At 39.4% G+C, this 18,368-nt stretch overlaps 1 protein-coding gene across 3 annotated transcripts in view; it reads left to right on the forward strand.

Moving 5' to 3' along the window:
* tanc1b (tetratricopeptide repeat, ankyrin repeat and coiled-coil containing 1b) overlaps window positions 1–18,368 on the forward strand; it is a 138,314-nt gene that overhangs the window by 12,573 nt on the left and 107,373 nt on the right. For all 3 annotated transcript variants that reach the window (XM_033987570.2, XM_033987571.2, XM_055230835.1), the window contains exon 2: window positions 4,935–5,028. In XM_033987570.2, coding sequence (XP_033843461.1) covers window positions 4,968–5,028 — 61 coding nt within the window. In that variant the 5' untranslated portion in view covers window positions 4,935–4,967. The remainder of the gene's footprint in view (window positions 1–4,934; window positions 5,029–18,368) is intronic.

Raw genomic sequence — 18,368 nt, forward strand, 5'->3', positions numbered from 1 at the left:
CTGGGTTATAGAGCTTCTCTGGGTGCTTCCTCCACTCTGTGCCGTGAACTTGGTTGAGTCTTTTATCTTGATTTTTACAGCAACCAAAGCACAATGGATTGGACACCTGAGATGATAAGTTAGTTTAGCGGTGGTGTGCGCTTCAGTTGTTTTGAGGTTTTACAGAAGTACAACATTAGGGTTGGAAAAAAGTGAATACCCAGATAACTGATAATAAAACTAGTATGGAAACAAGATACTTACTCAAAAAAGAATATAAGCAGTAACAAAACTGAATCTGTCCATGATTGTTTTAGAAGGGTCTTCATCTATATCAGAACTTGAGCCGGACGATATTGTAATATAAATAAATATAATTTGTGTTTAACAGGGTGACACAATATATCGCAAATAAAACTGAAACTGCAATCTTGGTAATACTGTCCAAACTCGTGCAGCTCTAGTGTTTAAAAACCCATTGTATTGTCTAAAAAAATAATGGTTTTGTCATCACTGTAGTGTCATAATTCATATAAAGTATCAAGTAGAGATCGACCGAGCAACTACATAATGGCCGATATATTCTTTAGGCAGCAAGAATATACAGAATTTATAGGCTCCTTTATTGTAAAATTTGACAACACAATATAACTTGCACATTCCCATTTTTTCCTCTTCAATGTTAATATTTTGTATCACAGTAATAGCCGTGCTAGTAGAGTATGTAGCCCACATAAAAAGCAAAGTCTGACTTCACATTTTCACATTCAGAAGTGGCAAACATAAGTAAATCATGTAATAACAATATATTGGCTTTCTTACTTAAATATTTCTCTTGTAATGCTATCTATGTTTCACTTGCATTTGCTTACTTAACATTAATAACTTATTTAATGTATTTTTCCTTTGCTTCAGTGCATTTATCAGGTTTATGTGATCATTTTTAATATTACTGATTGACTTAGCAGAATTACAGAAATCCTACAGTCTATATATTTTAACATACATCATAACTTTTTTCCACCATTGCAAGCACTCTATATGGAAATCCATCTAACATCATTAATATCATTTATCAGGTTTATGTGATCATTATCAGGTTTATGTGATCATTTTTAATATTACTGAGTGACTTAGCAGAATTACAGAAATCCTACAGTCTATATATTTTAACATACATCATAACTTTTTTCCACCATTGCAAGCACTCTATATGGAAATCCATCTAACATCATTAATATCTGTGTGACTGCAGTGGAAACATATAGAGACATGCGTGTGGATAAATCACGAAACAGCCCGACTGTGTACGTGATGCCAGTGGGAACCCTCTTCTGCGTCCTGTCTCCTGTCCTGGCGGTGGGAGGACTGGTGGAAGGAATTTGTCATATCGGCCATGTTGTAGTCCATTCCGCCGGGCGTTTCTCATTTCCTGTGGCTGAACCTGCTCATGTTTGTTGTTACAGTGGAGATGAGCTCCCACACAGCACAAGCAACCCCGCTGCTTCTGTTACCACACTCGGTCACTACTTTTAGTCCAATTTAAACCGATTTTTCAAAAGGCATGTAAACCCAGGAGCTAGGATTGAGGTGTCATGGTTCGATTCTCCCAGGTCCCACACATCTGGAGAAGTCGGTAGGTACATACAGACAGCCATAGGCCTGTCACAATTATTACTATATCGTCTTATCGTTCAATATATGTTAGCTGGAACAATATAGTTTGGGGCTCAATATGTATCTTGTGCATTGTTTTGTTGCAATAGTGGGTAAGTTTCTGCTATTTTTTATGTAGAAGATTTGAGCTGTAGAGGGATGGAAAAAGTAGCATCCAGGTGCATACTAGGAGAGGCATTCAACTGGACTGGGTTAGAAACAGCCAGGCATTTTAGATCAGGAAAGATGACAAAGGACAGTCCCTTCATTGCGGATTAGCACTAGTTGTTGTGTTTAGTTTAGTTTAGTTATTCTAGGAAAAATCAAAGCAAAAAAAGCCGGGATTTCAATTCAGGTGTTTAGTGCTCTGAGTGCTCTGTGCATGTAGATGTAGTGACTTGTAGACACACCTGTCATGTTCATTGTGCATCTTGTATCTGATAACATTTAAAAAGGCTTTACTTTCTGTTGTAGTACACTTGTAGTATCTCTGTATCTGTATTTGAGTGAAAGGACTCGACACATACAGGATATTGTCCCAAACAACGACAGCAAAAACTGGACCACCCCAAGTAACACAAGCCTTGTGCTATAGGAAGTGAGACATAGATATCAGGGCAGATTGTGTTTTATGGCTCTGCATTTATCTGTCCCATTATCAGAAGTATAAAATGACAGAGAGGAAGTGGCAACTGAGAACATAGCATCTATTAAAACTGGAGTTTGACAGTGTAATTACTTACTACTTAAAAGGGTTTGACATAACTTTTTAGTAGAGAGTCTGACACTTGTTTTTCTCCTTGGAGATGTTATTGATTTGCTTTGAATGTTTAGAATTAAATGTCTTGGAGTCAAACAGATTGTGCCACTAGGCCAAGTTGTAGATCAGATCTGTGGAGAAGCAAGTCATGTTTTTGAACAATAAAAACGGCTATAATTGAATATATACTAGATAGTTTTATGCCACACTGTGGTATTTTCTAGGCAAAGCAATGACATCTCCATGGAGATGAGCATGTAGTGGACCCTCCACCAGAAAAGTTACAGTTTGTGTTTTTTTTTTTTTTTTTACAAAGTATACAAAACCATGTATACTGTATACTACTACTAAAAGTACTAAAACTAGTGTTAAATTTTGGCAATTGTATTGTAGCGTTCTGGTGTGAGGACACACGCCGAACTACTATTCCTTGTTTATTTTCTGAACACAAGGGCTACTGCAGGCTGTAACCCCCGCCAAAACAAGCACAAAACAACAGCAGTCTCAAGTCAGCAGAGCAGGTCTCTAAACTCCAGTAACATTAACCACAACCTTCACATCCACTTGTCGGCATAGCAACCAAGTGTCACATACAAAAGCATTTACATTAACAACAACACATTAGCAGTTACAAAACCAACAAAAAGTGTCGATCTCGAATTAAACATGAAATATCAGATTGTGTTTTATTCACGTCTGCGTTTCCATATATGACAACACTTATCACTAAAATATGGTGCCGTTCAAATACATAAGATCAAGCAAATCTCTGCAGAGTTTGCACAGCAACTTACTTCCCCTCAATTTGCCTTTTGTGGACATATAAACTATGATTACATTGTGTTGTAAGAGGGTCACATGAAATACCAGACATTTTATTTTTGATATATGATATTCAGGCTTAAAATAACCTGAACCATGCTGGAAACTGGCAACCGAAAATATAGACTTAAGTTTAAGAGAGATAAAAGTGAACAAAAAAAATACAGTCTGATATGAGATTTTTCCACTTGACTGACAGCACACACACACCTCACTGTTTTACCTGACACCATAGAGACAGTGAATCAGCAACTCCTCTGGACCACACTAGAAGTAGGACATATATTTGAAACTGTCCTCAGTGAGAGCCTTGTACATGGACTGTGTGTTGTGTTTGCAGTAGCATATCCTTATTTGGTTGACATCAGTATTTTGTCTGATTGCATTCTTAGATTGCTTCAGTGCTATTAATATCACAATCGTAACTTCTCAAATGCTTTTCTGTGTTGACAAGGCAAGACTCCCATAACAATAAGAGAAACCAGCTAACTATACATATATATATTTTTTTATTTAATGCTTAATAAATTTACTTACTACCAGTTGTCTTTTTTTTCTAATGTTTCCAGGAATAACAAAGGAGCTTAAGCTAATATTGAAGTTTACCCACATCAATTACAAATGGAATTTGTGATATTCAGGTGTTTTCCGGCATAACAAGATAACAGATTACATTCTTTTTTGTTTAAATAGCAAAGCATTCTTTCCGTGCATGGCCAGCAGGATTGGTGGTACTCTGGGAAAAATTCCATAAAAGTTAAGCGGTGTAGACAGAGGGTATTGCTGTGTTTGTATGTTGTGGTTAGACATAATTTTGCGTTCAGAATCACTTAATGAAGACATATTGTGCTTTTGTCTGCTGTATAGTTATAATAACCCATGGATCGTCATGTTATATTTTGGACAATTTAAATTGCAGTATTGATCCAATACATAGACTCTATATATAATTGGACATTGCTAACCTGCTAGCTGTCATGTTCCAAATAGGAAGTGATCATGGGTGCGCCTCCGGCTCCACAGACTCCTGGAATTTTTATTTCACTATTGTGTCCCTAACTCACGATGTGAACATTAATAACAGACAAATCAGGCGCCTTCTTTCCTGAGATTGCTCCTGCTAGCATTAGCGACAGATGTGATTGACTGTTGCTAAGTCCCTGATCCCTTCTAAACTATTGGAAGGGGCGTTACCTTCAACGTCCTCTCTCCAGATTGGCTGATACTCACGTCGGAATTCCTAATATGCAACTTGGCTCTAAATTCATCCCTATAAGTGCCAGCTTTGATGAGCTTAATTTGGCTGGAGCCGAACGCTATGGATGACGTCACACTCCCTTAGTCCACTTCTTTGTACAGTCTGTGCTTAAATACAACAAGTCCGCTGACTTGGCGACTGGGAGGATTCCAGCCTGCCCCTCATCACAACAAAGTGCAGCATGCTGTTGCCCCCTCCTACGCATAGCTGCAAATCACACTAACGGACACCAGATTTGTTATTTTTCATTTGTGATAAGCAGCGCTGTCGAATCCTATGCATATCATTGTTGAAGAAAATAATAGTCTAGAATGAAGTAAAGAGGAGTAGGCGTGCACCGGTGGCAGTGAAAACAAGGGTAGACTGGAGTAATGGGCCAAAGGGAAACAATTTTAACAAAGTTCTAAAAAGTAAAAAATCTTGCAAAATCCTTTAATGTTTGTTGTCTTTTTCTTCCAGGAGCTGTAGATTGAGGATATCTAGAATTCTGCCATGTTCAAGGCCGTGTTGAAGAAGAACAGAGATGGGGGAAAGGGGAGCAAGAAGGATCCAGGTATGTGGAGGCTTCCTGGAAACTAGCATCTTAAACCCATCAGACAGTCTATTCCCAAACATGTGCTTTTGTCGTCTGCTCCTTTGTAGAATGTCCAATTGTTTCCACATGGAGTTACTGTAGACTTTCTTTCAGTTTAAATGAGATGGATAGAGATAAGACATGGTAAACAAAACTTGAGATGAAAGCACAAATATGGCAGTTCTTAACCTTGCTGGCTAACAGGCAGTCACCTCAGATATTATTTTCAGCATCTGTCTAAATACAATTTTGTACTGATGAATTCCATGCATTCTCTTTGCCAAAGTGTGCACACAGACAGGAATGAAAAGCAGCTGCAACCTCCAAGCATTTCTTCATCAAAATGTGTATATAGCGCTAGGTTTGTCCAAAGTATCAAATCAGATAACTATGCATTACTAAAAATAATATCTAGGCTTCGATACTGCAAAAAATGACATTAGCAGGACAAAATTTGAGCTTTCCTGAACAGTTTTAGTGTAAGACCTCATGCTAAGGTAAAGAAAGTACTATTGTTTTGCATATGAAAATCACATTATATTACTAAAAAGTGAGCGCTTTCATCTTCATTTTGGTATCACAATCGGTACTGAGTATTAAGTGGATTTTTTAGTATTGATATGAGTTTGAAATTTTTGTATCATAACAAAAAAACGCTATATAGTACACAGTGCATTTCCAATTTTATTTTTAATACTGAACAATACTGCAAACCTGAAAACTTTAGCTATAATGAGTGGTACATAATTTTGTCCTCTCCTGTTTTTCTTCACTGGGGACTGAAGGCGAATATTTATTTTTATGTTTATTTGCTTTTTTTGAACATAGATTAGCATTGTAATCTGATGCAAGTTTGCTATCCCAGTGTTTAGAGCCCAGGCTAATTCTTTTAATCCCTAAAGACTTTTGACAAGTTAGATTTGTCTAAAAAGGAATGTGATTTGTTATGTAATGAGCCATAAATACAGTGAAATGATCAATATAAGAAACTAAAATATTACACACCCACTTACTCAGATTTCCCCATCATTCTGGTGACATTCTACTGAGCTGCTCTAGCTTCACTGTTTTACTCCACATTGTGCTTTGTCTAGTTCTACTGTATAATTGATGATTTTTGTAGAGCACTGACAACAAACAATTACCGGTACTAGCTTACTAACTTAGCAAACGGTTGTATAAAAAAAAAACTGCACAGGATTTCAGCTGCAAGTGTATTTATGATAACGCATTGTTTCTTAAATCGTAAAATCAGCGCCACTGTCACAAGAGAACAATGTCATACAGTATTGACTTTGGCTCCAAAGTTGCAGCAGTGTTGCACCAGATGTTTTCTTTTCCTTTTGAACTGGCCTGTATTTTCCAGCATGACTAAGCATGAATCACTGTCAGTCTCACATTGTGGACTAGCCTCCTGTTCACACAATGCCCCCCTCCAAAGATGTGGCGTGACATAAAAGATTGACCATTTTTTGCTTATACTGCAGCTTCCAGTTTGTACTTGCTTTACTACCACCCATCTGCCTTTAACCCGCCGTCCGCTTTAATCATTCTCTCCGTATTTGAGGTTATCATGACGTCTTTCACTCAGCAAACACCGCTAACATGAATGTGCTTGCTTTATGACTTTGTTTCACCGACAGAAGCAAATCATGGAGGTCCATCATAGTTATGTGAATCAGTCTGACAACCCACCTTCCCACTCTCAGACCATAAACAGGGCTTGAACCTGTTAGCTAGCTTGTTTCGAAATTGTAGTGCAGCTAACTGTACCCTTAACCTTTTATTGACTCCCATTACCAGAAGACTGACTTTAAACCTGGGGTATTTTGGTCGACAGTTTGTTAGTTTTTCAGGTGAAATTATTGTAAGTTAGCCGTCAGTGATAGTTGATCCAAAAATTGTCAAGGTGATTCGTGAAATGTTTGTGAATCACTGATAGAAACTTAGAGCTGGTTACTCTACATAGCAAATAAGCATGTCAAATAAAAATGTTTATATCTTTAGAATAAGAAATATACTTCAAATTGGTTATCCTTTGCCTGAAATCCACATATAAGCTACATTTCAATTAGCATGAGCAGCTAACCATTAACAGTTGCTACATTCATAATCATTATCTGATTATATCTCATGTGAGTAATCTGATTTCTTTCCGATTCAAGTTTGTACAAGTATTGACAAGGAACATTCAGGAAAAAAGTGCTAATATGGCAAAGACGAAATTAAAGAATTAAAGGGCGAAAGGATGTACTTTGTCACCCAAATATGACACACTAAAAATCCACTAATTGTTAGGTTGTCTCATTCGAGTTATCTGAATTTTACTGTCAATGTAGCTATGCCCAGTGTTGCCACCATGCCTCCTGTACTCACTTTAACCTTCATTACCTTTTTATTAGAATTTTATAATCTCCCAAACTCCTTCTCCGAATTGCGGATGACATCACACACCTGCCCCTCCCCTCTGCGCTGGCTCCGACACACATGAGCCGTCCCACACACTGCAGCCCAGGAGGTCCTGTACATGAGGCCTATAGGGGACTTTATGGCGGGATCCTGGCCCTTTATCTGTGCCCGTCTCACACAGTTGGGGCCCATCCGTCAAACCGGAGTGCTCTGCCTCCCTTTCTCATGCCGAGACAATAAACGCCGGACACTCCTCTCTGCTGTCCTCTGCTTCAAAGACAGACAAGAGGTCAACCAGACAACAGTTGCCCATTGCCTGTAAATTGTATTGGACAAATTAAGACTTTGAGTAAAGGCTGATTTATATTCCTGCCACATTGTAAGAAATAGTCCTACTTTATTCGTATGGTGCCTGAGAAGCACATGAACATAGCCTCAATGCAACTTAGAGCTGGTTACTCTACATAGCCAATAAGACAAAAAAAACCCCTCAATTTCGATCAACTTCTTTGCTTTTTACACAGAATATTCCGCGGCTTTAAGCTTGTCTAGATTCATGGACACAATCCAGTACAAGGCAAGTTATACGTCAGACCTGTGAAGTCCACGCTAAGTAAAAAATTGAATTGTAATTGAATAAATGCTAGATCAATTTGTTCAATAATGTACTATGAAACATACCAGGCACAGCAATAATCCCTATGGAGACAAGCACGTGAAAAGTTATATAGTGCACCTTTAAACAAAATACTTGCGTCATAGAAGGCATCATAGCTCTATTTTTCTTTCAGCAAATTTTGATTTACAAATGACTAATGTTCTCTCCCCATGCACTAACACTGAAACTATGTAGTCAGTTATTTATATTATGTATTATGGCTCCACTCTATTGACGTCCAAAGAAATCAAACCATTTACTACAACGGATGCTGTACTTGTCCGTTCACTCTTTGCATGGGCCATGATTCCTGGAAGGCCCATAGTGAGATATAATAGAAGCCAGTGGGAAGGCGGGCCTTGGAGTAATTGCTAGATGGCTCTGCACATGTCACTCTTGACATGGTGGCTGCGGACCGAACGCAACTTAAAAGCACAGTCAGAAAGTCGGGGCCCCTGTGCCAGATCCCTCACCAGTCATTAGCTATCCTCTGCGATCTGCGTATTGCCAAGACCACAAAACACACACACTTTGCTAATTTAAGTCCTGCGCTCCTCCTAGATTCTTCCCACTCCTCCTTGCTGTAGTCTGGATCTTGTTGGAATTGCGTTTAATCCCTTTTAAGTCCTTTTTATAAGCCGCCGTGGCGGAAGTGGGATGCTAGTTTGCGGTGGACTGGCGCCTTTGATGTGCATGTTTTTGTGTCGCAAGTGGGCCTCCCTGAACTTAATAGCCAGATCTGGGACCCCGAGGCAGGAGAAGATGACTATATTGTGTTTAATGGTGGGCAGGGGGCCCTCAATATTTATTGTCAGCTCTATTAGCTACCTGCTTTCATTTGACAGGGGTTTGACTTGACTCACAGGACTTGTTTGGACTGTGTTTTGTCAGCTAGCGGCTTATTAGGATGGAGAAATGCACCAAGGACAAACAAAATATGAAATTATTGGCCTGTAAGAAATGCAACCTCGTGTCTTATGTTTTCATGAGTGCAATGCAATGCATTTGTGTTTATTAGACTAACTGGTCTTTTTTTCAACATATTAGAAATCCTATTCCCATGTAAGTTGTAATTGTCAACAGAAGCCAGCTCTAAACTAACAGTTGTTTTATAGTGTTCTAAAGAGCCCTATTGTCTGCTGTGCTGTCTTGCTTACAGTGCGATATTGTAGAGTTTAATTGCGTCAGTGCTGGTTATGGAGCTGTGCTCCAGGCAGCTGCACACTGTTGTCTGTGTTGTGGCTGACGCAGTGTTAATCACACGGGCTCAGAGGAGGCTCAGCTGTTTACTCCTCACTCTCTCATTCATGTGCTCACACTGAGCTCCAGTTGGCACCACTTTTCTGTGTGGAGTTGTGCAGACTCAAGGCCTTCGAGCACCTGGCCAGTCCTGTACTTTACCGGCCCCAGACCCCTCTAGGGCTTCAAACAGAGTGGTATGGTTCACTTTAGACAGTGGAGACACTTGCGGACTGTAACGATCAGTAACAAACCAATAGAAACAAGGCAAAAGTTACTCAAGTTACAGGCCATATCTGTGGAGAGGCGACATCACTCACAGTAAGCATGGATGTTTTTCAGTGTTCAGTGCATGGCAACCAAGAGGTAGGTCAGAAATGTATAAAATAAAACCTAGGTATTGCTTTAATGATACGGGCTGACACACACACACACAAAATAATTGCTTTTGCCTTTGTATGCATTCATGTTGGATTAATCTTATTTCTGTTCATTCCATTTTTGTGATCATCTTGTCTTCCTCACATCCCTGGCACTGCTCTGATGCTGCTATACATCTGCTTACATTTGAAAGATTCCTCTGTGCCTCATGTCCTTTCTCCTGCAGCTTCCCTCAGGGGTTCAACAAAAGGAATTTTTACTGTTATGGGAACACTTCCCTCAATAAACAATAACTGCAGGTGGCTGGACGCAGTTATGTGTCTATACTGAAAAAGAGAAGAATGTTTAATGGACAATTATCTGTTTACACAAACCCTGCTCTTATTGTTTTTTGGGAAAATAAATCCACTGAAGAGTAGAAGCTGAAACAACAGTTAGACACATGGTAAGAGGAGGTTATTGGTTCATTCTGACTACTCTTTGGAAAAATATACAAGAGCTATGTTAAATTTCCTGTATCTGCAATTTGTGATTCAACATGTGTCTCCATAGTGAGTGACACGATTAACACGAGTTTGGTTGACATGTGTTTTGTGTTTTTAGATGTGAAATTGTATTCTAAGTGGACCTAATCTAAACTACATACTTAGACTAGCGATGGGTAATACTGACAAAAAATAACATTGCAATATTTTCTTTGCATTTTCTCCATACCAATATGCAGGCAAGTTTTGGACCATCAGGAATTGTGCTAAAATCTCTCACCTATACTTGTGATATTTATTTATCCATGGTACTTACAGATTTTAATTAAAACTTACATTGCAGCTCCAGCTATAGAGAATTGGCTTACTGCATGTTAAAATTTGCTCATTTTATTTCAATAAGGCAGACTTTACGTTCAAAAAAGTCTCCTACGATGCATGCAGTACAATGGTGGTGACTTGTGTGGCCTGCGTTAAGCTCATGTGTCTCACCCAAAGTTTCAAAACAGAACATAAATTCACAATATTCTTTGAGCATGTATGACCTTACAGCACAGCCAGCAATGGAGAGAGGGGCATTACTGTTTTGTAATCCTCAATGCAACCCACAACTTGATGATACAGCTTGATGATGCTTAAAAGTTAAGACTATATAGTTAATGGATAACCGCGCACAGTATACCGGACTTATTTAGAGTTCTTTTAAGCCCAGTGGAAACACCCATAAAAGCATGTCACCCTAACCTGCACCGTACTGTACAGCTGCAGTGAATATGTGCTTTGAACCCAGAGCTAAAATTTCCTTCCCTCTGAATTTGAGGAAGTTTCTTGATTTATTATAGCCGTGGACGGATTGTGCCCAAACAGTGCGGTATAGGGCACACTGCGCTCCATGTTGCTCCGAGACCAGCTGGGTGGCAGCCTCCTCCGCATCTGCCGCAGCCATTTTCAGACACACTCCCTCTTCATCTTGTGGCTTGTATGGGTTCTTAAGGAAAACTCCCTTAAAGTTTTAATCCATAGATAGATGAACATGTTCCAGGCCTTGAGACATGTATCAGGACAAGCAAATGTGTTCTGGAGATAATTAAAACATATTCTGGCTTGGTAAAATACTATCTGACAGTAAATCAAGTGACTTTGTATGGACTTTAAAAACACACAGAAGCACTGGCTGGTAGGACAGCACAATATTGCAATTGAATTGAATTTGTAATTTGATGTTGCCTGGCAACTCTACAACGATACCTCTCAGTAAAACTTATACAATACAATACAATATTACACTGCCTGGCCAAAAAAAAGGTCACACACTCTAGAGCCGCCTTTAACTTTGATTACGTCACACATTCACTGTGGCATTGTTTTGATAAGCTTCTGCAATGTCACAAGATTTATTTCCATCCAGTGTTGCATACATTTTTCACCATGGTCTTGCATTGATGATGTTAGAGTCTGACCGCTGCACAAAGCCTTCTCCAGCACATCCCAAAGATTCTCAATGGGGTTAAGGTCTGGACTCTGTGGTGGACAATCCATGTGTGAAAATGATGTCTCATGCTCCTGAACCACTCTGTCACAATTTGAGCCCGATGAATCCTGGCATTGTCATCTTGGAATATGCCCGTGCCATCAGGGAAGAAAAAATCCATTGATGGAATAACCTGGTCATTCAGTATATTCATGTGTCAGCTGACCTTATTCTTTGAGCACAGACTGTTGTTGAACCTAGACCTAGACCTAGTTAAATCCAGGTGCCGACTTTTTTTTGGCCAGGCAGTGTATAATACAACACAATATTTAGGCCTTCTGTTGCATCTCGAGCCAGAACCAAACATGTTCGTGCAATCAGATTCAGCTTTTTCTTCAGTGACGCATGTGAAACAAAGGAGCTCATTGCTCACACATCATTTTGAATAAAATGTCATTACCTTCACATCAGATTTACAGAGTTTGATTCTGCAGAAATACGACGTTGTAAGCAGCCATATTTGTTTTGATACAGACAGACAATGTGTTTCTCTGATTGGATTATCTACCTGACCCCCATCGATCTCAGGCAAAATCGGATGTTCTGAAATGTACAGGATTTTTTGATTCATTTGACACTTCTCATTTCAGTCTCAATTTAAAACTGTACTGAATCCTGAAAATATGATTTGCAAATTGTACTGTAATTGCAATCAAATCAGACATTTGTAGACATTTTTTACAAACATTTCAGTATGCCAGAGACAGAATACAAGTCCAAGTATGTTGACAAAACAACAGAGCTAAAAGTGCATGTTTACTGCAACTTTGGGATTTTGTGAATGGTTAAAGTCTATAGGCAGACAGACAAATAGGATGCATGAAGTCAGCCACAGGAAGTCTAGACCATGATGACAGACAACATGCTACATACCAAGAGGCTGGGATGGGCAGGATGGTCTCATGTCACACACACACTTGCACACACACAATACATACACACACACTACTTGCAGAGGCAGCAGCGCACATGGAGAAAGCACCCAACCTCAAAAGACGTTTCACCAACCTTTGAATAGCCATAATAACTAGTGCTCAGACCAGAACCACTGACTCCTTTAGCAACGGCCTTTGGTTTCCCTTTCCGAAAACACTTAGGAAAAAAAGTTGTCCAACCATTAACCTCATATTGGCCTTTATTTGACTGTTAGATTGTTGAAAGTAATGTTCTGAACTTGTTGCATACTTCCGGTCCCTTAATTTTCATTCATGTGTCGTGTCGAACCTGTAGTTTAAACTAGTTCTGAAATTCATAAGGATCTATACATGTTTTGTGTTTTTCAGATATTGTGTTTTGAGCAAAATTAGTCTTTTATTGTCCAATAATCAGGAAGTGTGCCTTTGCATACTAGTACGACAAAGCTCCACACTGGTCTCTGAGCGCTGTGAAAAGTGCTTATAAACTCATTGTGAATAATTAGTCAGGTCAATGAGGAATACATTTGGACCACTGCAAAGCTAATTATAATACTCATAATATACTTTCAATCTCTCAGTGCACTCTCTGCACAGAATACTACGCAAGTGCAGTTATTCCCCCCCCCCCCCCCCCCAAATTGTGCCCCCCTTATAAACATTTCATCAGTCTCTTGCCACTTGCTAAATCCAGCTTGCAGATTCCGGCTGGCTTGATTCTTTAATTACTTTGGGTAACACACTGAACCTAAACATAATATTGACAAACATTAAAATGCGGGTTCAACAGCTTTTAAATGGCTTTGCTTACTGCATGTATTCTGTTTTCTGCCAACTCAGTATTTATCTGGGGTTTTCATGTCCAGACACTTGCCCTGGGTTTTCAAATGGAGCACTGAAAGAATGTACCTTGTGGATAAAGGGGACCATTGAGCCTGAGACCTGCGCAGCTATCAAAGCAAGGTGTACCCGGCAGCAGGCAGCGATTAGCAGGGCGTAGCTCAAACCACATCTTTGGCTCCCTCGCATATTAACACACAAACACACATACTCATGCTTCAGGTGGATACACTGCGGGCACTCCCAGTCTCCCTCCGAAACACTAAATAAGGGCTGCTGGGCAAAAGCAATGAGCTGAGGCAGTTCGTTTGACATTTTTCTGTTTACATAGAGTTTAACAGCAAATACCAGACATGGGTAAGTTGGCCCTTAACAACACAGGGCTGAAAAGAGTTACCTCGTAAGCAGGTTTAGGATTTTGCATGAAAAAGTGAAGTAATTGTGTTATTGCAGTATTTCAGATGTCACTGACTCACCATCATGAAAAAGCAAATACAGTTTCCGCAAAGCTTATAATGTGCACAAGGAGACCACATGGGATTAGCTAGTAGCAACAACGAGAACTGTCGCATTTAGCAAGGAATAAGCTACTCCGGTGAACAGTTTCCATCATTTTTTGGCTCATTGGCTTTATTGAACGAGATTGTGTTCCGTGAAATGAAGTAAAGAGTGCAGAGAGACATTCAGGCATGCAAGGAGTCCTGTATGCGTGATGCAAACTTAACTGGGAGGTTAACATGGATAGGATCGTGCCTGGAATGCCGCAGTATTACGTTAAACACATCTATCTTCCATACATTTGACTACAGACTTGGAAGTAAATGTCTGAACTGTTTTGTTTTGTTAAAAATAAATAAAACGGGCTCAAATCCTCACAGATCTAACCTGTAGATTGACCTGGTGGTGTCATCTTCTAGTAGGTTATACGCATTACTTGAGTATCACATGGGTTACTCAACAAACCTGGCTCATATAAAGAGAGGAAGGGCATCTGACACAATACCTATGCCTTTTATATTCGCAAGTTAGCTTAATGTGCAAAATAGCTATAACCATAGCACGCCCAAAATGGATTTCTGTATCAGCAGTAACATTACAGCCCCGACTTAAAGCAGCAACTTCAAAAGAGGAGCATTTTTTAGATGCCGTACAATCCGTAGGTGATTGGTAATTTGTGTTTGTATTTCTATGGCAACCACACTAACCTTTGCTTAGAAACAAAAGACAAGAAGCTGAACAAATAGCGTGGGGGCTTAACCGCATCAGCGCTAGAAGTGATGTCATCTATCCACAAGTTGCTCTCCACCACCTCCTCCTTTTACCCATCATCCCTTGAGCTGCCAACTGATTCCCCCGCTGCTTCAAAGGCATGGAAAAAGAACTTTATCACTTAACACGGCTCCTCCTTCTCCACGTGTCTACGGAGGGGTGATAGACAGTGTCATGGCGGCTCAAGTCGGCAGGCCACAGCCTTTTTTAATTACAGCGTGACCTGCTCGGATGGTCGCATTCTTCTTCTCCGAATTTGTGTTTTTGTTTTTCCTGCGAATAACGTCACCACGCTAAGATTGCAATTCCAATTTGGGCACAGCTCTTTGGAATGAAAAGTACAGCTTGTCCTCTCGTAACCGTGAGCTTGCAGAAATTTTTGTTGTCAATGCACGGCTTTACTTTGAGCTGTCAGCGGAGAGTGTATTCAGTGCTAGGCCTGTGGGACCACTGCTTAGCCTTTTTTTAACTAGTTTTGTTCAGACCTCTCTTTTTTATTATTGTGCCCACAGATGAGTGTCTTCTATCGCGGTTTGAGCAGTCGGAGAAAGGTTGAACTAATGACCTCAGTTCCTTTGTGCGCGGCCTCAAAGGAACAAGGGTGAGCACTTTTCCAAAAGAGGAGCAATTTGTATAGCAAGGTCCCCTCTTCATATTTACATCCTTTTCATTTAAAACGCTGGCTTTTGGGGATCATTATTTATCTTGGCTTACTTAAATACAACAAAAGACAAGACTTTAGTCGTGCCACACCCTGCATAGTGAACTTTCTTGCTTTTCTTATAGCTTAATCACTTACATTATACAAAGTAAGGCTGTCAAAAGTATCAGAAATCAAATATTAATCACTACCAAAACAAAGATACTCATTTGAGCAAGTATTGATGCTAAAAAATCGCATAAACAGGAAAATTAGAACACATAGTAACATAAACTATCTATCAAATTGTTCTTTTTTAACATTGAATATCGAAAATCGGGATCAAATATTCTTTAGTATGGAAATTCAAGTTTGAAATTTGACTATTGTGACACACTAACACTATAAATTTTTGAGGTTTGCATATTTACAGTGCAGTCTTATCAGTTTTTTCCCACTAAACCTTTTCATATTTTTATTGGTCAGAACAATGTTTGACACACAGCCATTGACAAGCAGTGTAAACCAACCAGTCAATGAATGTTTACACAGCTCAGTGAAAGCAATCGCCATTCTTATACTGTCAGCAACTTGGCGATGCTGTTTTAACATTTGGTCTGGATTACTATAGTTGGCTGGCAAGTCCAGGTTGAGTTCTTTGCTCATTGATTCATTCATTCGCTCATTCTTAAAATATCCATGTTTTTCCTTTGTTTCCGGACGAACCATGCATGGTTAATCCACCTGCCAATCACAGCCATCTGAAAACGGGCAGATTCGCCAGTGACCAGACTCGCAAATTTGTAAAGTATTGAATAAGTGCGTATTCTGTGTGTATCCCAGGCAAGTACTACGGCCTATTTGCTATAAAAATGCACTGTCAATGCTAATTAGCTTTGGACTGACGGCTATTTTTAGGTAGGCTAGTCGATTCATGTTCCCAAGCTTTCTAAATGTACAAGATTGCGCAAAGACGGTAGCTAGCTATAGAACTACATGTTTAGCCATGTTTGCGTTTGGGATTAGTGGGCTGGCTCTGATTGGACAGACAGCCTTTGTTCTACTTCCTGGTGCATTTACCATCCCTTAACAGGCCATGGTCCAGGCACTGGCGCATGTTCTCATGACCTCACCTGGCCCCACAAGAAGCTCTGCCTAATGATCTGTGCTAATGGCCGTCCAGATCTGTTGTCAGGCCGCATCTCCATGGCAACCTGGGACTCTGTTGTCCAACTATCTGGTGGGACATGGATTAATCATCAACCTATTTCAGAAATTGGGTTAAAGTCAAAGATAAGGGCGCAGTATTGCAGTAACATGCATAGATCATGTCGATAATGAAATAATACGAGTATCCGGTTTCTTTGATAACTTTTTGTTTTTTGTATTCCAATTCCAGTTTTTGATATGGAATTATGATTGGTTGGCTGAGTTAGTGAAAGTAATTTGCCAAACACAGAAAACCAATATATTGCGAGGATGTCTTTGTAATATCTTGGTCCTCTGTTCATTTTTGTTCAAGAAATATTAGAATTTTGTACATGTTGCATTTACAATTTGTACTGCCAGTCATTTATTTATTTATCCAGACCGAGGATCTGATTTGAATGATGACACCTAAAAGTAAGTAAATGGATATATATATATGTGTATTTTTCAATAACAATATGGGCTTGGTTGACCTAGATATTGAACAGGAATTTGTAATAAACATCTCCCATTCACTTCCCATTAGGGACTGCACATGTTGCCCACCAGAGCTCCTTTAGCGCAGTTAAAATGATTGATCATAGTACAGACATGTGTGCTCAATCATCCATCACTCCGCTCTGTACCAGCTGTCTATGGGACTTGTAGAGGGCATTGTTGTAATTAACCTCATGTTCTGCGCATTTGGGACATTTTATAGCCGCAGCCAGCTTGATTATCCTTGTCCGCTCTGCCTTCAACTACTTGAAAGAAATCAGAATCTCAAAAGCACTTGAGCCAGGTAAGGAGAGACAAAACCTGCTTTTGACCACGGATCACCTGTAATTATGATTAGCTTTATTGAAAGAAAGTGGTGATTGGAACAAAGTAAGGTATTTTTTACTTTGATTCTAAAAAAATAGCATGTACAGCGTACGTTCATAGAATGTAGTGGTGAATATGACTAAAGACAGACATTTTTGATGGGACTTTACATGGGACTTTTATGAATCATTCAGGCAGTGGCAGCAGTGGATATGGTCTAATTAATTCCCTGAACTGGATAAAAGGGTAAAACTAACCCTTTGATTCTGTGTAGCTTGGATGTCCTAATTTAAAGCGGCACTATGTAACTTTTCTCATGGAGGATTCACCACCTGCTTGTTTCCGTGGAGATGTTATTGTGGTGTTGTGTATTGTTATAATTCTGAGCAGGGTCGCCGATCCAAAGATTTGAACATGTAATTTGGTGTTATGGCGTCTCCATGGTAAAAGTAAATTTAATTTCATACTATGCAAGCATCAATATCCTGTCCTCTCATAACTCTGGCTCGGCTTATGGCTCTAAAATGGACGCTAACTATAATTTGGGAGACTAAGTCAAAAGCAAGACAAGGCCTTTTCCAAAAAAGATTTTGCCAATTGCTGTTATAATTCTGTAAACGTTTGTATTGTAAGTTAGTTAAACACTGCATTGATTTATTACTTCAATGTTGCTAATGTATTTTCAACAATGTCGCCTTTTTTCATGGCAGAAGTTCAGACAATTTTACAACTCCAAATTTATGTTTTGTGTATCATTATTTCCCCTCCCAAATCCATATTAATCTCCTCCATAACACTTTTCCCTGCTATTTTTCAAAATCCTACCCAACCGTAACAGACTGCAAAGAAAAAGAGATGGATGACATGAACACACACATTGCAGCTTTAGCAGCATTCACTTTCCTCACTTGTCAGGATTTTTAAAAATAAAACTTGGTAA

This window comes from Periophthalmus magnuspinnatus, chromosome 21, assembly GCF_009829125.3.
Source record: "Periophthalmus magnuspinnatus isolate fPerMag1 chromosome 21, fPerMag1.2.pri, whole genome shotgun sequence".
NCBI lineage: Eukaryota > Metazoa > Chordata > Actinopteri > Gobiiformes > Gobiidae > Periophthalmus > Periophthalmus magnuspinnatus.